Below are 21,803 nucleotides of genomic sequence, written 5' to 3'. Positions count from 1 at the left end.
TATTTTGTTGGTAAAAAGCTGGAAAATCCACCCGGGGGATTTAAATGTGTAGCAGTCTCCACCCGCCGAGCGTCAGGATCTTTTCTCTGCGCGTGAAAAAACCGTGGAACACTGAACCGCATCACCGCCGCCATCCATAGTTGTGTTTCTCCGCAAGATCCGTAAGCATTCACAGACCACAGCCAGGACGTCTCCTTCCGCACAGCCGCACCGCACTATTTTCACTGTTGCTCCACTGTTTTTCCACACACGTCCATACAACTTTTTTCAAGACCAATAGCAATGATTAAATAGTGTTTCGTGTGAATTGAATTGAGAGAACTCAACGGATTCATAAATAATAGAAATAAAGACACGGTCAAATTACAGCCAATGTCCTGACTTTTGGTGTCATTCTTTAGTTAGAAATTACGCGGTTGTTTTTTCATTCCACATTGACTGATGAATGACACCAGTAACCAAAATTTGCATATTGTCTGCAATTGATAGTAGTTAACTTTAAATGACTAAAAAGAACGTGTGACTAACAAAATATAGTCTAATTATGTAAGTATGCTCCAATAGTGTAGACATTTAAACGCTGTTTTTAATAAGAAATTTTTTCATGTGTTATAGCGGAGTCACATTGGCTTCCAGGGCGAGTTCGCTGCTGCTTCTCGTCTGTTCTTCAGCTGAGGGATCTTAAGGACACGGCCGAGGTTCGTGTGTGAGACGCAGCCCGGCAGAGCCACCTCCGGGGAGAGATGGGAGCGGGACAAAGGAAAAAGCTATACGTCTATAGGCCCAGCACGTAGACGGGCGTGAAGGAGCAGATCAGGTAACGTCCTCCTCGTGCTAGAGACTTTCTGGGTAACACGTGACGAGCTCGTTACTGTGACTCTATCTATTTTCACTGGCAAAATTGACGTCAATTCTGTTTAGCTCTACCAAACAAAAAAACATACATTTATAGATAGGCCTATTATAACCTGTATGAGCTGTTACTAGACTGTGCAGTTCCATCACCAGGCGACACATGGGCTGTTGTTTATTTAATCAGGTTTATAGATTGTTGGGCCTGTATGAATATTTCATATTTTCCCAAGATCCCCAGATCCAGATGACAAATTTCTCCCTGAAGAGTATAAAATCTAACAGTCTAACATTGTAGAATTTATGCATAAATTTGACAAGCTTTTTATTCCTTGCCACACTTGTGGTGGTATGTCGCTCCTGTAGCCACAGCTGCCCTGGGGCTGAAGTGTGGCTGTCAGTCTCCTCCAACTTCTCCTCTCTGGCACTACTCACTTATACAACAGATTCAGACAGGCATGGGTGACTTGTCTTGCCCAAGGACACAACAGCAGTATGGTCAGAGCTGGGACCAAATTGCCAATCACATGACCGCCTTGCTCCTGTCATCCGAGCACACGCCTTTTATACAGAGCTAATTCTGTTGAGTGATAAAATCATGTTCATTTATTTTAGGTTGTGACAGGATCAAAGTGGCCTGGTAAACTGCTCCTGAACTGTGACTTTAAAATGGCATTTAGGTTTATCTTTTATCTTGCTGTTGTATCCCAGCCTGTCATATTTGACCATCTGTGAAGGTGCATGAATGAATGTGGCTGAAATTCCTTTACACAGTGAATAATGCATGTGTCTGTGCAGTGTGTTGGTCATGTATTTTTCAGTGGTACAGCGGATGGTGGTGGAGGGGAGAGGGGCTGTCATCCTCCGGTCCCGACCAGACACTCTATATGTGACCAGAAAGGCTCCTCTGAGATGTGCTCACATGGCTGCACACCACTGTAGCCGCTGTATGAATAACAAGTAGGTCTGAACTCACCACCCCCTTCTTTCTCTCATGCACGCTCATGCAGGCTACACGCGCCGCATACAAACCTCTGCTATCACAAAGAAACCCATAGTGAACGGTTTAATATTGTGTCTATTTCCACTATTGGCTGAATACTGAGTGATGCAGTGATGATGATCGTAACACATAAAAGTAATAATAGTTGATATACATATATATTATTCAAGTCATTAAAAATTTAGTATTCAAAATTTTAAAAACAAGCACAGTCTTGCATATGTCACAGTGAAGTCCAAAGTCTTATCATAAAACAACACAACTAATAGCCTAGCTGAGTGGATTGCTGAATAAATAGGCTAATATGTAAATGCAAAACATTAACAGTATCATTACTGACAAATTTAATACATTTTATTAGTTGAATAGAATTATTATTATTATTGTTATTGTTTGCTTATTTTATTTTATTATTATGTATTACAAATTTAATTTCGAGTCACGTGAGCAAACCTGGTTGGCCAATCATAATGCACAGTTGTTGTAAACACATCAGCGCAGCCAATAGGATTCCCGAACTTGTTTTTTCTTCCTGGTGACGTTGCTGCTACCCAAGTCCTGTACTGGGGCAGGAACTGTGAAGCAAAGTGCGAAGAGAACCTGGAGGTACAACGGCGAAGACCCGTGAAAGAGCTCGTTTGGTCATGGCTGAAGGGACTGAGTCATAACGCACTGGTTTTCTGATTTACCAGGTTTTATTTGAAGTGTTCGCGAGGAAGAACCGGTGTTGGATCGCGGATTTTTTGGCTGAAAAGTTTGCAGCTCGACAGGCGCCAGTAGCAGAGGACGGCTTCTGCTCTCGCTATTGTTGCCACCTCTTCGCACAACAAAGGCGAACAGGATGGTGTCCTGGCTAATCTCGAGGAGCGTTGTGTAAGTATTAGCTCAGTGATGATGGAGGAAAACAATGGGTTTATTCTGTTTGTAACCCGTGTGACTTTAGGCGAGCAGCGAGCTAACTCAGCTAATCCTGCGCCGAGTTGACCGACCTGTCTGAACCTTGGTTTCACATGTGAGCTAGGCGTCACAAACTTCAGATTAAACGCAAGTGTTTACATGTTGGGGTACCCCAGCAGGGATGTGCTGGGGTCGTGGGGGTCACAGTGGAAGTGGTGCTCCTCGTCTCGCGGATGGCCAGACGCACATAATTAATGCTGTAATCAGATGTAACACGTTGGAGTTGAGATGAACCTTTGCACTTGGAAAATATGTGTCATGCCATGCCACAAATGAAACCTTCCAGCTTTGTGCTTTGTAGTTATGGACAGAGTTAACACATAACCACATATTATATTTTGTGGCCTAGTATCGCTGTGTAGTCTTGTAAAATGCGCTGACTTGCACACATGATGTCTGAAATGCCTTATTGCGCTTTGTTGAATATTGATGAGGGTATTTTCAAAGTTTATAGTGAAAATGACAAGTTGAAATGGTTAACATGGACCAAATTTGCTTTACTAGTTTATTACCTATAATTTTTATGGGGAAGGTTGGTTCACTGGTAAACTACCCACTTTTGCCCCTAGGCCCATATAGTTCACTCTGTACTGAACGGTGCTGTTATACAACATAATGGAGGACAGGAATGTGCATGAGGAGGGAGTGGCTCTGGAAATTCTCTCTTTTTGTAATGTAAGCCTGATGCGTCACAACAACATTCTTCATGCACTGTCAGTTCACTGGACCTGCTATACAGGTACTACTAAGCTAGGAGTGGAGGGACTTTTTTTTATGGTGCTTTAAAAACCTACAAAACTTGAAAGGTTGTAATTATGTGACTTCCTCAATTCCCAAACTAAATTAACTGGCCAATTGTAGTTTCCTTATAACAAATTAGATCAGTTGATACAGCCATAGGTATGGCATAACATATAACACAATAAAAATAACCTTGTTGTCTAGTATAGGTTTTTCCAAATACTCCCTGCTTTACTCATCAGCTATTATTCATTTACTCTCAACACTTAGTCGTGGTAAGCTTAAAAGCCACTCCAGACCATGCCATTGGGTTGACTGATGGCTACAGGGCTGCCAATCAGTTCTTGTATGGTTCTCCACTGACCAATCTCCCACTTACCACAGACATCATGCCAGACTGTGTCTGGCCCAAGGACATGACAACAGTATCCACTGTTCGGTCTGAACAAATGCTCTAACCACTGAGTCAATCTTCCCTCGAAGGAAGAGAAACTTATGTTAACATATTTTTCTTTATTATATAATCTCAGAGAACAAAGCATTGTAAACATGTAATAAACCAGTCCTTCAAAAATACTATAAGCCAATTTAAAACACATATATTATAGAGTGAACTTCTATTCCAGAATTAAAGGCACACTTTTGAAGTGTGAGAAATGGGAACTTGAGGAGGCCGGAGTGATGTATGTGACATAAGAGAGCGGTCGTAACCTGAGTGCACCTGCGGGGGTCCTGTTTCACACACTGAAAAACACATTGGTGTCTCGAACTCTGTGTGAGAGCACAGATCCAAATGGATGTTTGTTGGAGCTGTTAAAAAATACACTATTCTCCCCACAAATTATTCTAGGCCTGAAATAAGTGAATCAATTCATTGCCACTAATTGATTATTGATATAAAAATATTAAGCAATTTTAATAATCATTATAATCATTGTTGTATCCAAAATAAGGCATTTACTGAAAGAAGAGATTTTATGACCAAGCACTAGCAGTAATTACATGGGAAATATATCAGTTTTGTGTTTTTCATGGTGACCCAGACGAAGCTGGAGTGGTGCAGCTTGAGGCCATCCTGATGGAGAGTGTTTACGGACAAATAACACTAAAATTTTTCTGTGTATTTCCTGCTCTGAGTCATAAAACCTCTCCTCTCAGTACATGGCTTGTTTTGTTCTGTGTATAATCCAAATAATGATTATTTGATTTCTAAATGAGTTCACTATTATCACAGTAATCATTTAGTTGGGATTAATTGATTAACTTGTTTCAGCTCTAGTTGCAGGCAATTATTCATGCTTACTGTTACATTGATGGCTGTTGAACATTTGTTATATTATTTTGCGTGTCTTCAAAACCTTACCTATTTGATAAACAAATTTTGTGAAGCCCTATGTCGACTCCTGCTGTGATATTGAGCTATGCAAAAAAACCGTATATCGTCTGGGGAGATGATATGCATATTTATGAACTACACTACTTTGTTTAGGCCTGCCTTTGCTATAGAAGCCATGTGAACTTTGTGTTAGGGAACTATATGGGACAGGAGAGCTATGTGAACGTCTCTGAGTGAGGGACCCGGTGTTCTAGTCCTATACAGTGAACAGAGCCAGACGCTGCGCTGCCCCATTTGCTGGAGTAGCACTTTTCCCAACAATCCTCCTCTTGTGTTTTTGGGGGAAAAGTCATGGAATCAGATCTCTCTCCTTAGGCTCAAACCAGATGTTGGAGTCGTGTCCCAGCCCGCCTCCCCCTTTTACTGTTTCTCTTCTCTGTGCTGGAGCCTGCTCTCGGTTTGACCCCCCTACCCTCCTTTCTCTCTATCTCTCTCTCTCTCCCTCTTATTCACTTTCTCTATCTCTCTCTCTCTTATTCTCTTATTCTCTTTCTCCATTTGCCTATATGCTGAGTGTCTGAGGTAGGGTAGGGCCTGTTTTTTCAGCTGCACTGGACAGGCAGAGGTGTTGAAACCAGGACAGAGGAAATGAGAGCAACATAGGAAGAAGCACAGGGTGGGTTTTAGATGGGGGGGGGCTCAGCACTATAAGGAATATACACTGTGCAAATGATTTGTGTTGTAGATATAGTGCTGTTCACATACTCTACAGTCAAAAGACCTGTATAATGAAGTGAATTGTAATGGAATCGATATCTAGTGATTTAAAATATAATCATAATCTGTCTTGACTTGTCTTTTCCTTCCTTTGCCCTTTGTCTTTAGCACAAGAGTGTTTATGACTAACCCTAAACCTATAACTCTGACAAATCCCTATATCTCTACGGTATGTGATTTAGCATGAGCAAATCCTGTAGGATCATTTTTGGTTCAAAGCATTAACTGCATCGTGTAAAAGAGTGAAAATCATGAATGGCCAGTTATAACTGTAGCATGTATTATTTTGCCTCATACCTAATTTTGAGCACAGTTCCTGTAATACATCTTACTCCTACTTCAGAGAAGGAACTTTTTGGTTGATCCAGGAACAGTTTTTCTGGTTTTATTATGCAATAGCCAGAGATGTGATATTATGTAAAATTCTTACTCCATCTTTTGTATCATCACTTATATAATAAATAATTACGATTTACAGTTTTCAACTTTTCTAATAACAATCAGCTTTACTAAGCCATATATTGTGCCACTGTAAAATTAATATATTATTATTATTTTGAGCAACTTGTCAATAAAAGCCATATCTGTTTCCACAAAAGGGAAGAAAATTGTGGTACTGTGGTATGGGAGTAGGTGGAAGTTCAAATAACTTACGGAGTTCCACCCCCATCCTACTGTTACAGGGATGGCCACAAAAGTAACCGTAGAGAACCGCAGAGAATCACAAATGAAGACTGTGTCTAAGGTGTGCATTGTGGTGAACTAGAGTTCAGTATTCAGAGTTGAATACTGAGGGCGGCTGAATGCCTTCAGTCAGTGTCAGTGTTGTTAGTGGGACATTTTATAGATATATTAAATCTATACAATGTAAAATGAATCTTAAGTAGATAAATTGGTCTGTCTCAAGCACAGTGGCTGTAGTGCAGCTCCACAGATGATTCAAAGCCACAGACCTGAATCTGCTGAAGTCTGGAGCACGATGGAGCGTTTCCATGGTGACGGCAGCAGCCACACTGTGTTCTTTGTGCTGGTCAGAGCTTCTCCTCAGCTCACAAACACGCTGCTCTCATTAACCAGCTCCGGCCTCAGCCCTTTGTTAAACAGCACGAGCTACACTGGCACAGATGTAGCCGTCATGGGAGAGTCTGGAGCCTGCTGGTTTCCACGGCAACTCAAGCCAAATAAACCACTATGGAGTTGGTCACATGGTACACACCAGACTGTTGAGCTGTTGGTGTGGACCAGTGTATATAGCTTGTATATAGCTCCATTCATTTATGTCACAACCATAGATTCAACGATCACTGATTTTCCCCATGTATTATGACTGCTTTAGTTGGGTTAGTTAGGGACTTGCACCTGGTTCCTGCAAATGAATGTAAGACGATTATAGTCTGTATACTGTGCATTGTGTAGGTCTGTGTATCCAGTTACTATGACCCCCCACAGCGAAAATGGAGGAAGAGGATGAATGACAGACTGCACTCTTGTGTTCACTGCACTTATTTATAGGTTATAGATTGTATTCATAACGCACTGGCAGCTATATAGTGTCAACAATGTATTCATTCTTATATTGATAATGTGGACAAAGTTAATATAATTTGGTATGGCCACATGTGGAATACCACACATTTGTATATCACTGTGATACTCTATATGGTGGGTTACAACTGTATGTAGTTGACTTTATTACAAAGTCTAATGACAGTGTGTTATGTTTTTGTTTGTAGGTTGCTGTTTGGAACACTCTATCCAGCTTATTACTCTTACAAAGCTGTCAAGACCAAGAATGTCAAAGAATATGTACGTATTGCAATATTTAAAAATATCAGGCAGTTGTGTAATTGCTCCTTTTGAAGTATAGTGACAAATCAAATACAGGGACATAGACACTTAATTTGAAAACACAATCTTTTGAGTTTATTTACATTAAAGAATACGATTGTGTTTGTATATGCATAAAGAAGTTGTAATAATGTATATCAATCAAATATATATTTATTCTGCAATGTAAGAAACAAATTATTCAAACTGACAAAACTGTTAACTTCATTTATTTTTCTATCAGACCCTTTCAATAACATTTTAGTACCTGTACAAACAGTGACAGATATGGTGATTAAGCCAATGATGTTCATTTTGTCTTCTTATATACTTTAACTTCTTAGGTTCTTTTTAAAGACAATGCAGTAAAGTGTATTTACCTTGTATCACCACCAACACCGGTGACAGTTCTGAAGATGGCTTGCAGTTAGCAGCCGAAACATGTCAACAAGGTAAATACACTTTACTGCATTGTCTTTAAAAAGAACCTAAGAAGTTAAAGATATGGTGATGTTAGTTTTATAAGTTGTATTATATTATAATATTGTTGATGACAGGTGCGCTGGATGATGTACTGGATTGTATTTGCACTCTACACAGTAGTGGAGACCGTCACTGACCTAACCCTGTCATGGTGAGTTAAACTAAGTTAATATGATCAACACAACTTTTTAAAAATGTTTTCGACTAAATCTAGGTGCATTATCTCACTTTTCTGATGGAGGTTCCCCTGTCTGTCTCATAGATATGTTGTCTCATGATTGCTTTGCCTTCAATGTTAATATGGTACTGAACATCCATCAATCTTGTATTTATTTAGTTTCAGATTTTTTTGCTTAAAAAATAAAATTTACTTGGTGGCATCGGCTGCTTGTATCTATAGGGGTTGGTAGGGTTAATGCCATACTGAAAATTAAGATTAAGGTAACCCAATATCATCTAAAGAAGAAGGTGGCAGACACTCCACCTGAATTGTGACTTGGTGCTCATTTTAAATATGTTTAGTTCCAGCAGACAAATCCTATCATCTTAATGGTGTTTTTTTAGGTTCCCCCTGTACTATGAGCTGAAGGTGGCATTTGTGATCTGGCTGCTGTCTCCGTATACTCGTGGAGCCAGCCTCATCTACAGGAAGTGCCTGCACCCACTGCTGTCATCCCGAGAGAGGGTACGATGGACCCTTTGTGTGGACTTGGATGTGTTCTTTCATTGGGCTGAACGATTTTCTAAAAGTGCTGCATATTTCTCTTTGCAGGAAATAGATGATTACATTGTGCAGGCGAAGGAGAGGAGCTATGAGACCATGGTGAACTTTGGGAAACAGGGCCTGAACATTGCAGCCACAGCTGCTGTAACTGCTGCAGTCAAGGCAAGTGCTCTCAAATGCCATGAATAACAAATTATTGGTCAGTTATATTAGACTGATAGTAATACAGAGGTACATTTGTTTTGAAACGAAAATGACAATTATTTTAATCAAAATGTTTTAAATACAGAGTCATTTGGGTAAAAGTATATACTTATTCCACAGTATTGGGTCTTTAATGAGAAGTTATTTTAAAGGTGCATTGCATGACATTTCTAGTGGAGGTCCGCCACCTGCTTTTCTCCAAGTAACTATCTATCACAAGAGAGACAAGCAGGTTGTAGCACTGTAGCATTATAATTCATATCTGTGGAGAGTCGCCCCTATTCACAGAAGGAATTACTGTGTTTTTGACCAGTAGAAACACTCGTAATGAATAAATGCTAGATGGATATGTTTAATGTCATATTATGGAACATTCCAGGCAACATGTCCATGGAAACAAGTAGATAGCGGACCATCTACTAGAGAAACTGTGCAGCGCACCTTTATGATCAAGATTCTATTTATTATATGTAATTTTGTCAAATATAGTATAGTTACCATAATATGTATACATTTACAAAAATCTTGCACCTGCCATTGTGAGAGCCCAGCTACACTGCACTAGTTAATCAAATAGTACATTAGTTGATAGATCTATTTGATTAGTTTTGCTGCAGCAGGTGTGGACTGGGAAGGTAATGGCTGGCATGAAGGTCCCAACAGGAGCGATGCTTGGGTGAGGGGGTAGGGGGGTGGGAGTTGGAGGAGAGGGGTTTCATCAGCCTTGCGTGAGACTGGAGAATATCACATAATCCCTGCTGATCTGCCTCCGGCCCAGTGCACCAGCTAATCCAACGGCACATCCAAGTCACACATTAATCCTGTTCACAGCAACACGCCTAGAGCCAGCAGGGGTTCAGATATTTTTACATTATCTTCTTTTATTGGTTATGTTTCGGGAGTATTGCATATTTGATTTAACTTTTGACTGAGTTCAGACAAACTTTATTGATCCACAAGGGAAATTATTTGGACACAGTAGCTCACAAAAATCACAAATATAATTATAAGAAGCAAAAATATAATATTATGTTGTCCAGTTTTTTCTACAATCTTCTTGGCCATGTTAGGATAAATATTTTTATAATGAGGCAAAAAGGGCTTAGACAATCAGAAAGTGATAGCAAAAAATACCATGTCTATATGTTAAAGATGCACTATGCAACTTTAATGGTGGAGGGTCCACCATCCTCTTGTCTCCATAGAAATGTAATTGATTTTGGCTGGAATGTTACTAGTCTGATCTGTGGACCCTATTCGCAGTAATAATGCATGTTTCTCAATAACGTGTAATTGGCTTAATGCCATATTGTGGGAATTTCCAAGCAATGCACGAACTCCATGGAGATAAGCAGGTGGTGTACCCTCTACCAAAAAAAATTACATACTGTAGTGCACATTTAAGTTTACAATTGACTAGAACCACACACAAGCACACAGAATGATGCTCAATGCCCAGTACTGTGGTTAATATCTTCATCACATATGAAGTTACATGTGTTGCTTAATGTTATTTACAACAAAGAATATAAAATGTCTAAAAACAGCTGTTGTTATGACTAGCCTTGGAAGAATAATTCACGACTGCACGCATAACAAAAATATTAGAAAACACTGTAGAGTACGAAGTCAGCACTGAATTAAACTGAGTAGTGATGCTGTAATGATGATTGCATACAAAACCTAACAGCTGTCACTCCTGCTGCAGTGTGCCACGTGAAGGAGCAGCCTGTGGAGGTAAAGCATGGTGCCCATCCCATTTTCTCATATTTTGGTTCTTGTCTCCATGTCCCCATAGACCCGACCTCCGCATGACTGCATTTTTCACTGCATAATGTCACACAATTCAAATCATATCATAGTAATAATATACAGTGTGTGTACTGGATGTCATTAAGCCTGATCATTGTGTGGTTCAACGCATTTATGTCTGCAATCATAATACTCATTTTTGTTAGTTTAGTTTTTAGTTATTTATACAGTCATCTAAAACGAGGTTGTAAAAACAAAATTAATACCCTGATCCTAAACTAGTATTGGAAATTGATTTGAATAAGTAACAATACTGTAAAAGATCACATAAATTAGAAATAGTATAAGACCACATGATTATTAAAAGTATACTTCTGTTTTGTGTTGAAAATTACATTGTTCTGTATAAAAAAAAGATGCTGTTATATGTATGAATTATTATTGTGTCAAAGTATTCAGGTTACTTATTAACTGTGAACATGTAGAGTCTTTCAGGTTAATTTGAGAGACTTAAACCTTGTGTTGTGTTTAACAGGGTCAGGGGGCCATCACAGAGAAGCTTCGGAGCCTGAGCATGCATGACCTGAGCCAGATCGGCCAACGCGACGAACAGGGAAACCAACTCTACCCCTACAGCTCCCAGGCATCCAACCCGGCAATGAGGAGGGCTCACAGTACAGATACTACTGATGGAGATGGTAAATGTACTCTCAAAACTCTGTGCCAATTTCAGGAGATTGAGGGAAAACTAAATTTACTACAAATAAGAACTTAATGGATAGGTGCTAGCCAAACAAACAAAAGGAGCCAGCACCTAACATAAAAAATAGGAAACATGGTTAACAAGGCCTGTCGCTAGTGTTGGAAAATAGAAAGTGTAGAGTAGGGGAGAATGGAGGGATGAGTACTCTATAGACAAGCTTTTATCAATAGAAGCTTGTCTGCAGCCTCTAACAGGAGGTCATGTGATGTGGCAACAGGTCACATGACCAGACTGTTACTACAGTAATGTAATAGCCTCAAATCCGATGTGTGGTTCACATGACCATCACGTGAAGATGTCGGATATCACCAAAAAGTTGAGGGTGTTTAAAAAACAAAGAAACTGCATGTTAAGGCATGCTTCTGCTTTGCCACACTGCCCTCTGCTGGTGTGCTGCCAGGCAGTAAAAATCTGTTAAGATCTTTTGAAATTCCAACACTAGTTGGACACAAACCTCTAAATGCCAGTTTGTTTATATGAAAACACTAATAAGCTTTATGTACTTTGTGTCAGAGTACTTCTATGAGCCCGATGAGCGGACGGATGAGGAGGGAGAGCCCACATTCTCTGAGGATGAAGCCGTGACTCAGAAAGGACTACGGCGCTCTCAGAGTGTAAAACTGACACGCTCCAAGCTACGCAAAGACGTAAGTGTAGCTCAAAGTGCTGCTTCTAACCCAACTCAAACAGAAGTACAGTAAGAATGCATTGTTTCTCAAGATATTTTGAAGAAATAAAACGTGTGACTAAATAAATGCAAAGCAGATGTGATTACTGCCATACTGTGGATTTCAAAAGAGACAATGGTGTGTCTCCACCTGAGAAGTGCACCTTTAAGCTCACAATTGATCAGAAGCACACATGAGAAAACAGATACACATTAATGCTTCATACTCAATCTTTGGCTTAATCTTTTTCTCATGTAAAATTATATTTCAATTTAGATTATTTTTATTTATTAATATTTAGAACTATATATATATAGAATATCTGTCTTAACTGTCTAAAACAGCTGTTGTTGACATTACCCATGTGTGCTACCATTCACAGGCCAGATACGGATCTCTGAAGATTAAAGGGAAGAAGAGGCCAACACTAAACTCTGTCAACTACATGTAATCATCACAGGCAGCCTCAGCTTCACACTACTCTCTGATTGGTGGATCCTGGTCCCCCACAGCTTCATGCTACTCTCTGATTGGTGTATCCTGGTCTCCAGTGGCACTAGCTGGTCTCTGGTTTGTGGATTTGAGTGTCTGTCATGTCAGTCTGTTTTAATGCTGACATGTTTTTAATGAACTGAAATGATGAGGACAGGATGTTGGATTTGACTTAATCATGAGTGCTTCTATTTGTTTCATGTTTTTTTATATTTTTTGTGTTGTGCAAGTTGTCTTTTATCTCTTTAAATCCACAATTAAGAAGAAACAAACTTGACCCAAAACCTATTCAAAACATCCATGTTTTGTATATATTCTGCTGTATTTTACCTGTTTCTTATGTGCGTGTTATCAGGGACTTGTTTACAAACATGAAAGAAACAACTGGTCAGTCACCACAAATATGTCCAGGTGGCTCTTTACAGTCTTTCCATCTTTTAAGTCAAAACATGAACTTGAGCTGTGTTTGGTGTGTCCTTCCCATATCGTCCTTCCTGATTCTGTTGGAAGAAACAACCCCAGAAAACAAGGGTTTATTTTGGAATTCAGAAAGTCTTTTCCTGTATGATTTGATCCTGCTTTTGGAGTGTTTTTGTTATAGAACTTTGCACAATTAGCCTCAGTAGAACTTGTTGATGCTGACATTGCTTGTCATTTCAGAGGCTCTTAAACTACTCAATCTTCCGTTACCCCAGCAATATAATGTCAGGAAAAACAACCAAATATAGGAGTGTTTTTTAGATTTTGTGCTTTCTAAATGCATATTTTTGTAACTGATATACTAAACCAAAGCTAATTCTAATGCTTTTAATGCAGTGTGGATTACTGCAGTTTAATAAAACCTAGGAGCACTTGCTCCAACCGCCTTTTTGTGGTCTCCTTCATGTTTAATTCATCCCAGTGAAGTTTAAGTCTAGAAACACGAATACATGTATCCTTTAAACATGACAATCTACAACAGATACATATTAAATAGACATTGACAATAGAGGACACGTACTCACACTTGACAGTACAGAGTTTATTATGCTGGACATAAAGTAATTTCATAATCAGGTCTATTACAAACGAATAACATAATAAACTTAAATTGATTAAATTGTTACAGTTGTTTAGAGTAAAGAATGTTCAATCATTTTCCTAATCATTACCCACACAGCAGAGTTTGGACTGGCACTGATCTTCCAGGCAGTGCAAAGAATCCTGGGAAGTGTGTGTGTGTTGAACATGACGGTTATAGACCCTTTTATAATTTTCATTGCTTCTGTAATAAATATGCCACCATAGATCCCTCTTCTGTGGTGCACAGGTCTGAGGTCAAGACCACATTATAATAGCAAAGAAGATATTAATGGCAGAACATGTATCCCTGAACAGTAGTAATCCTCCGAGGGGCAGATGTGAACAGTCTGATGTACAGAGAGTGCTCCTACGCACCAGTGGTCAGAGAAAACTGTCCAACTATACCACAGTAAGTTTAATGATAGTCCAATACAACACTGAAAACTGACATTTTCTGAAGTTTATTTAAGTTACAAAATGCCATGTCCTTCTGTTTGTATCTAACTATTTTCAAGATCTAATTACTGGATATTAAATCATACAACTGTAAAATAAGCCTTGGTTAATATTAAAATGTTTCAAGTATGAAATAAGTTACAACCATCAAAAAGTGGCTTTGATGCTTTTCTCTTCAGCTGAAACTGATTTTCAATCGTCTGTATTGGTTTCTTTTGCAGAAAAAAAGAAACCTGCAGCACCTGCAAAAACAGCAGCAAATAATCTGACTGTTCAAGTTGCTGCTGCATGTACATTGATTAATACCTTAATCATCTAAATTAATTAAAATAAACTCAAATAAGAAGTTGTTGCAGGCTGCAGCATTAATAAAAATCAGTCAAATTATGGGTATTTGCTCCCAACAATTATCACATAATGCAAGCTCCTGGACCTAGTTCCCACGAAACTGACCTCTGACCCTTCTGCGCGTGTGTGTATGTCACAGTTTGTCTGCCTCCAGCAACTCCCTCAGTTCATTCTGAATGTCTTCAGGCAGCTCCAGAGGAGGAAGATCGTCCAGACAAAGGTCCTCCTGAGCGGGCATTTCCAGGGGAGGAAGTGTAGGGATGGCAATCTCCTTCCCTGTACTCCTCTTCTCATGCCCCACTCCTGTCCCCATAGCGCCCCCTGGCTGTGGCAGCACCCACAGCTCAGAGCGCTCCACGAAGTCTGCGGCCTCAGACTGGAGACGTGCATTCTCAATCCTCAGCCTGTCGTTCTCTGTGGTCAAACGTAAGTTCTCATCCATCAGGTGCTCCACCAGCCGCCGCAGGTCCTCAATGGTGGTCTGCTGCTCCTCCAGGCGCGTCTTGTCGTCTTTGGTGGTCTTTGAGCCAGAGCAGGTCTGTGGTGCTGGAGGACCTCCACTCTGACGTGTCTGCAGCTGATACAGAAGAGTGTCGTACTCCCGATCTCTGGACCTCTCACGGGCCCCCATCCCAGCACACTGCAATGGATCTGGAGCCTGGGGTGTGGACACGGAAGGGATTGTCCGGGCTTTGGTGGCCTGTCTCCTGGTCTCTCTCTTCCAGCGCTCCTGAATCAGTCTCTGCTGCTTAATATGGGTTTCTCTTTGCAGCTCCATGGACAGACGAGCCTATAAACACAAGAGACCAGAGTTAGTCTCTCCTTCTCTGGAAACCCTGTACAAAATATTTCATACTGCAGAACTCTGCAAAGTGTTGGATGGATTTAACTAAGGACAGGAAAGTTCTCAGAACTATAAATTATTAAACGTTAACACAAGGCTGATTAAAGGAGCGTGTGAGTAACCTACTAAATCAGTACAAATGGACTTAATTTATTTGCTGCATTGTTTATCTATTGTTATATGATATTATGTCAGACTGGATGTGTCTAACCTGCTCGACCTGGGTGGTCTTCATTGCATCAGACAGAAGATCTATGACAGAGAATAGACGGGTTTAACAGAGCATGTTGATTTGATGGTGACAGGGCGCAGCTCTTGAAATGCTTTACCTGCAGCTTTCCTGTGACACAGAATGGCCTCTTCATACTTCCCTGCAGCGAGCAGTCGTTCAGCCTTCCTGCACTGCTGATGAGCCTGGGACAACAAAAACAAACCAATAACACACGCACAACCTCCTATGTGGGAATCTGAAAATTATATGTTTTGTTTAAGAAGGCAGGAGGGCGCCATATTGATTTAGATGTGTACTAATAAGTTATAACGGAGTGAAGTCACTCTGATATCTATTCTCCAAAGGTTTCATCTCATTTTAAATAGCAATACTACTGTAAAGACCACGACAGCGACACCTGATAATAGTGTGACATGCGCACAAATAGAAGGGGCCAACTGAAAAACAATTCTGCCTCTGATTTGCTATCGAAAAACACCTCTGACCGTGCTAGCTTTCGTTTAGCTGTTGTAACGTTAGCCTGTTATTGCAACATAACAACACGGACACTTACGAGGTTTAGCGGGCTGTCCGCGACCTCCATGGAGTCCAACCTTCGACGGATTACACTACATGAAAGGTGCCGTTGTCCGTCACGCACTGTCATTCGCACTTCTTTTAAAAGAAAATAAAAATAAGAGGAGAAAATTTAGTGTCAGAGAGGAGCTGTCGCCTCCTCGGCTAGCACGTCTCCTTCTCCCTCAGTGCAGTGCCTGTTCCGGCAGACGAGGCGCACTGGAGCGTATTGCTGCCCCCTCCAGTTTACTACATGTCACACATGTATTTGATGGAGTCATTAAGGTCATATTTGGATCTGTTAATGCAGAATTAATATCTTGAAGATCAGATCGACTGAGTTGTAATTGGCAGGTTCTTGCATTTGGAAGACATAAGTGGATTTCAAGTTTCAGTGACATCAATACTGTCTGATTTGAAAAACTTTATGACTTTTTCTATTAAAAGCAGGGTTACTCTAAAAAATATGTTTTTGGTCGTGACTGACTTATAAGAACCAATACGAATCCGGAGAACAGAGAAGTGCCGCGAAAAGTGCAATGTATGGCCACTAGAGGGCGGCAGCAGGCTTAGAATAAAGCGCACTGGAGGAAGCGATCAGACTGAAAACATTTCCTTGTTGGTTTATTTCCTCGTCCGTGTGTCATGTCACTGACCCCCTGGTGTTTTTATAACTAAAGCCACCCGTGCGCTATTCGGAGTACTTAATGTTGTTGTACTCCCAGATGCGGTAAGGATCCTGGGATGATCTTGCGGAGAACATGCGTCCTTGTCTCTACCACGGCCTCCGTGCTGCTCCTCTTGCTGCTCTACGGAGGCCTGGGTTCACAGCATCGGGCCTCCAGTGCCGCTTTACGGGATTACCAGCTGCTCGGTAGTCCGCTCTACAAGCTGGACCTGACGTGGCCCCGTAACTCCGAGCTGTTTACCGGCGCAGTGTTCGCTGTTGCGGTAAACCAGTATGCTGGCGTGGTGTACGTCGCGCAGAGAGGTGAGGTCCCCCCGTGACACCTGAATGCAACGTTGGGGTTTGCTTATGGGTGCTTAGGGTTTCCTAAAACTTAGGCTTGCTTCTAAAGTCCAAGGCTATTTGTCATACAAGTGGTTTTATGTTTGTTTTCTTTCCTGATTCCTAATTGGCAGCATTGTTTGAGGCAACATGACACGGTGACACACCTGTAAAACCCCCACTTTAGGAATTAAGCATTAGAGAATTACACATTTGTGAACACTGCATATAACACGTTGGTGGTTTAATCTCTGATCCTTCTACATTGCCTGTTTCACAGGTGACAATGTGCCCAAAATGCTGGTGTTTAGCACAGATGGACATTTGCTGATGTCTTGGAACACCAGCACTCTGGAGATGCCCCATGGTCTGTTTTTGGCAGACGCAGCCACGTCCAGTCCCACTGTGTGGGTCACTGATGTGGGCACCGGGCCGTACGGACACTGTATCAAACAGTACTCCCCATCTGGAAAACTCCTGCAGGTGAGCCCCTTTTTCACTTTACTAGTTAAAAACAAAGACTTGTGCTTCATATCACCTGTTATTTAAGTTAACTGATTTAGTATTATACTTTGTATTACACAACAGAAGAAGTTTGATTTCAAGATGTATTTACATTGTAAAATGCAAATATTCATAATAGGGCTGCACGATATTGGAAATTTTAGAAAATTAAGAATTGCAATATTGATATTACTGAGATATTTAATATACTTTTTGACTCATTTGTACAATAAAAATATGAAATGCTTTCATTTAATGTCTAGTGAAATCAAGGTTAATTTTAGACTTGAGGAAAATCTTTCAGAAAATCTTCTTTATTTAAAATATTCTTAAAAAATAGTACATTTGTGTCAGATGGAGAACCTTGGTGTTATGATGTACTGAGTTTGTTACGATATCACGTCAATCAATATCATGATATCAACACTTTTGTGATATATTGTGCAGCCCTAATTTATAACAATTTTAAATAATAAGCTGAGAGTAAAAAAAAAGGCTGTGGTGTGTGCAGGTCCTGGGCACTCCTGGCCAGCCTGGCTCTGGGGTCAGCCCTCTGCAGTTTGACCAGCCTGCTGAAATCTTTGTGCATTCATCTGGAGAGATCTACATTGTGGATGGAGATGGGGGATTGAACAACCGCCTCCTCAAACTGTCCCCGGAACTGGAGGTCCTGTGGATGCACGGGGAGAAGGGGCAGGGTCTGGCGCAATTCTATATTCCCCACAGTGTGACAGTAGATGCAGCTCAGAGGGTGTGGGTGGCCGACCGTGGCAACAAGCGCATTCAAGTCTTTAACTCTGTCACCGGGGAGTGGCTGGGCACATGGGGCAGCTGCTTCACTGAGGATGCACCTTACTCTGTGCGCATAACCCCCGACAAGAAGCACCTGGTGGTAGTACAGCTCAACACCAACCAAATCTCAGTGCTGGAGGCGCCTCCTGTAGGCATGATTGGCCAGTGCAGGGTGGAGAGTGTGATTCAGCTCGGAGAGGACACAAAGCCTCACCTGGTGGACCTGGACCTGAAGACTGGAGCTCTGTACGTGGCAGAGATTGGAGCTCAACAGGCCCAGAAGTTCACTCCGTTCAGCCTGGGGGGAAATCTTCTGTAGTGGATGATAGTGTTGTCCAATCTGTGCAGTCTGAATAAAGATAAATTTTATTTTCAGTTACACTGGTGTAACAGTAATACAATATGCATGCTCTTAGTGGGGGTTGGGTTGTTGGCATGTCGACTCTGATATGGGCTTGAATAGAAATGTGCAGGATGCTTCGCTTCAGGTGCAGAGAATAATCATCAGAAAATAATCATGATAGTCATCAGTAATTAATTAATTATTTTATTTATATAGCCCCTTTCAAGACACCCAAAGCGCTTTACAGTTCATTGTTCATTCACTCCACACTCAGTGGTGGCAAGGTCTTATTGTAGCCACAGCTGCCCTGGGGCAGACTTACAGAAGCGAGGCTGCCAATCTGTGCCATTGCCCCCTCTGACCACCACACTCACACCACTTTCTTACTAGGCAATGTGGGTGAAGAGCCTAGATTAAGGACACAACTACAGTTTTGCCACCGGCGCCGCACTGTGGCACCTGGTGTTCCCAGTAGTCTCCCATCCAAGTACTACACAGACCCAGCCTTGTTTATCTTTTCAGATCTGATGAGATCAGGCTTTGACAAGCGGGTATGGCCACATTGGAGTCACACCTTACATTCCTCGTCAGCTCACCTCCTCAGCTCTGTTGTGTCCATCTGGGCCAAAGTGAAGTTTAACTTTCCTGGTTGTGGTGCTGTTTCACAATAAATCTGCGTGAAATCATTACTAACTTGACCTTCACAGGGTATAATTTCACTTGTTCATATTGTGAGGCATATTTGGGGGTATTATTTGTTTGTACTGTTTTAATGTACATCTTATTTGCACTGGCACAGATGCTCGTGTGAGTCACTGTGTATTTCTTTTGCTGCTGTTTTCAGACCCATACACTGCATTTACATTTTTATTTTCTTCTTTTTTATGTTTTTTCTAATTTAAAATGTGTTGATTTTTTTATTTTTTATTTTTTTTTAATTTCATCCCATCATGTATAATATTTAAAATCCATAAATGCCTTACCATAATTTGATTAAATAAATATAAATTTATTGTTTTCACATTTTGGTATGTATGTTACATGGGTAATGACACCAATATAGGCTACAGTTGGTCCATCACACTGTAGAGCACCCCATTTCCAGACATTTAAACTCTAAACTAAATATTTTAGATTGTTTGTTTAAAGAACACGTGACTGAAAGATAAATGTAACATTCAATTAAAAAAATATATCGCATGAGGGACATATTCTTGGTTAAACAACTCCAGGACATGAGCAGAAGGGGGCGCACTTCAAGACTAAATCTAAAACCCAACCATTGAGTATCTTAGGGTAACTCCTCTTTAGTGTATTCTAATTTACACATAGTATTTCAGGTCATGTCAGACACTGGGGATACGGGGATTTTTTATTATGTAGATGCTCAAAATAACTTCCCAACAGCTGAAGAAACAGGCATATTCTCTGTTATCGACTTTTAAACAGAGCAAGGATTATTGTTTTATTAACTACTGTGTTATTTAACATTCAGCAGTCAGTATTATTGGTGGAATGTTCTAAACACATTTCTTGCTTTTCTGTGGCTCTCTCCAAACTTTATCTTATCTAATTTTCTATCTGTATACATATCTATCACCCCATTTTTTGTTCTTTTCTATAATTAAATTTTAATCTTTGTCCCAGGAAGACAATACAATGAGGTTACACGTAAGCCACAACTGACAGAATAATACCTGTCATTCCAAAATAAATGAAGTGTATCAATTAAAGACAATAAGCATTTAAATAATATATTATAACAAAATAAAATAATAACATTAATGCTTGCAGGTGAAATGTCAACTCTAAAAGTGTTTTCCTCCCAAACCCCATCATAAATTTCATAGGAAGCACCATGTCTCTCCTATGTGGAGCTGAATGGGAAAGAATAGAGTTGAGACTTTGAGGAGTAACTTTTTTCATCTTGAGATCCAACCATCAAGACTAAAACAGCCCTTATTATCATAGGCTTTTTTTCATGAACTTAATTATATAAACTCACCATCACTTATTTGACATGAACCCTGTGCATTGTTTTACTTAACATTCATCAATTCACCACAGAGACATAAAGAAACTTTATGCACACCAAAGACACAGCACATTTAACATTACATGTCAATCATAATATGTATTTATGTTTTACACCTTTCACTGAATTTATTCTTAAGAATGGGTACTGTACATGTACAGAGCTGAGTTCTCTGGGTCAAGGCCTGGATCAGACCCACAGAGTAGACCTGGTTCAGACCTGGTTTAGTCTTTGTTCAGACGTGGTTCAGGCCTGGTTCAGAGCCTGTGAAGAGCTGGGCCTGTATCTGGGCAGGGACTTCAGCAGGAGGCAGAGGACTGAGTGCTTTCACTGAGTGTCCACAGCTCGTCCATCTCCTGACTCTTTGTTTTGTCGACAGGACATGACAGCAGAGACACCTCGTCGCCCATAATGGCCCTGTCTGGAGTTTTGCTCTATAGTGAGAGGAAGGAAGTGCGAGGACACAGAGCTCGTACGGAGGTGTAGGGGACAGTGGTCGTATGAGGCTGTCATCCCTTCTTTACCACAAAGAGTGTGCTGAGGCAGCGGGACAGGAGCCCAGGGCAGACCAGGGCTTCACCCTCTCACTCTTCTCACATCCTACAGAATCAATGTGACCAGCAGGCTCCCAGACAGATGTTATCCATTCATCTTCAATTCATAAAACCAGCAGTGTCACACCTTAAACTTAAATAATCTGGATCTACTGGAGTAAAACCATGAACAAAAGCCTAGAGCCAGGCTGAACAGCCTAAGATATTGATTGGTGATAAGTTATGAGCAGAGTGCATTGATCCATGGAGACATAGAGAGCACCTCAGCCCTGACTATGAATATTTCAGCAGACAATTAACAATAAATATATCCTTATACTATCTGCAAGACATGTGTCTCAGCCATTTGAGTCTCTGCTGAGGAGAGCAGACCCAATACTCTGGTGAATACAGAGGATCATAGACATGAGTCTTTACCATTCGCACTTTCAAACACTGTCATGAGAGCACACAAGGTCCTGGGCACAGAGGTATATTTAACCAGCTTCAA

At 40.7% G+C, this 21,803-nt stretch overlaps 3 protein-coding genes and 1 pseudogene across 4 annotated transcripts; 2 read left to right on the top strand and 2 right to left on the bottom strand.

The window, feature by feature from the left end:
- The first annotated feature begins 2,390 nt into the window (after positions 1–2,390).
- reep3b (receptor accessory protein 3b) lies at positions 2,391–13,445 on the top strand. 2 transcript variants are annotated; one of them, XM_020918263.2, is made up of 9 exons: positions 2,391–2,461; positions 2,548–2,728; positions 7,400–7,472; positions 8,051–8,127; positions 8,541–8,661; positions 8,749–8,862; positions 11,192–11,354; positions 11,933–12,066; positions 12,470–13,445. In XM_020918263.2, exons 2-9 carry the CDS (start codon positions 2,697–2,699, stop codon positions 12,536–12,538), a joined length of 783 nt encoding a protein of 260 aa, XP_020773922.1. In that variant the 5' UTR covers positions 2,391–2,461; positions 2,548–2,696; the 3' UTR covers positions 12,539–13,445. The 2 variants fall into 2 exon arrangements, with proteins under 2 accessions (XP_020773922.1, XP_020773921.1); XM_020918262.2 differs by having other exon boundaries at positions 2,405–2,728.
- A 140-nt stretch (positions 13,446–13,585) lies between these two features.
- Positions 13,586–16,284, bottom strand: nrbf2b (nuclear receptor binding factor 2b). The gene is made up of 4 exons (XM_020918240.2): positions 16,075–16,284; positions 15,619–15,703; positions 15,501–15,541; positions 13,586–15,235 (listed from the first exon to the last, which is right to left on the bottom strand). The coding sequence occupies exons 1-4, from the start codon at positions 16,165–16,167 to the stop codon at positions 14,579–14,581; spliced, it is 876 nt and encodes a 291-aa protein (XP_020773899.1). The 5' UTR covers positions 16,168–16,284; the 3' UTR covers positions 13,586–14,578.
- A 381-nt stretch (positions 16,285–16,665) lies between these two features.
- On the top strand, positions 16,666–19,745 carry LOC110154287 (NHL repeat-containing protein 3). Its single transcript, XM_020918274.2, has 3 exons — positions 16,666–17,067; positions 17,366–17,568; positions 18,101–19,745. Exons 1-3 carry the CDS (start codon positions 16,821–16,823, stop codon positions 18,698–18,700), a joined length of 1,050 nt encoding a protein of 349 aa, XP_020773933.1. The 5' UTR covers positions 16,666–16,820; the 3' UTR covers positions 18,701–19,745.
- Positions 19,172–19,289, bottom strand: LOC129411696 (5S ribosomal RNA; annotated as a pseudogene).
- Positions 19,746–21,803: the final 2,058 nt, after the last annotated feature.

This window comes from Boleophthalmus pectinirostris, unplaced genomic scaffold (genome assembly GCF_026225935.1).
Source record: "Boleophthalmus pectinirostris isolate CB_2022bp ecotype Guang Dong unplaced genomic scaffold, ASM2622593v1 HiC_scaffold_596, whole genome shotgun sequence".
In the NCBI taxonomy this organism is placed as follows: domain Eukaryota; kingdom Metazoa; phylum Chordata; class Actinopteri; order Gobiiformes; family Gobiidae; genus Boleophthalmus; species Boleophthalmus pectinirostris.
Note: the sequence above shows the minus strand (reverse complement) of the source record. Positions and strands in the feature narration are given on the sequence as shown.

Excerpts from the sequence above, each read along its gene's own strand:
- LOC110154287 (XM_020918274.2), top strand. The coding sequence starts at position 16,821 with ATGATCTTGCGGAGAACATGCGTCCTTGTCTCTACCACGGCCTCCGTG. Across the intron at positions 17,068-17,365 it reads GGTGTACGTCGCGCAGAGAG|GTGACAATGTGCCCAAAATG; the intron begins GTGAGGTCCCCC and ends CCTGTTTCACAG. Across the intron at positions 17,569-18,100 it reads CATCTGGAAAACTCCTGCAG|GTCCTGGGCACTCCTGGCCA; the intron begins GTGAGCCCCTTT and ends TGGTGTGTGCAG.
- nrbf2b (XM_020918240.2), bottom strand. The coding sequence starts at position 16,167 with ATGACAGTGCGTGACGGACAACGGCACCTTTCATGTAGTGTAATCCGT. Across the intron at positions 15,542-15,618 it reads GTGTCACAGGAAAGCTGCAG|ATCTTCTGTCTGATGCAATG; the intron begins GTAAAGCATTTC and ends TCTCTGTCATAG. Across the intron at positions 15,236-15,500 it reads AGACCACCCAGGTCGAGCAG|GCTCGTCTGTCCATGGAGCT; the intron begins GTTAGACACATC and ends TTGTGTTTATAG.
- reep3b (XM_020918263.2), top strand. The coding sequence starts at position 2,697 with ATGGTGTCCTGGCTAATCTCGAGGAGCGTTGT. Across the intron at positions 7,473-8,050 it reads CCAAGAATGTCAAAGAATAT|GTGCGCTGGATGATGTACTG; the intron begins GTACGTATTGCA and ends TGTTGATGACAG. Across the intron at positions 8,863-11,191 it reads CTGTAACTGCTGCAGTCAAG|GGTCAGGGGGCCATCACAGA; the intron begins GCAAGTGCTCTC and ends TGTGTTTAACAG.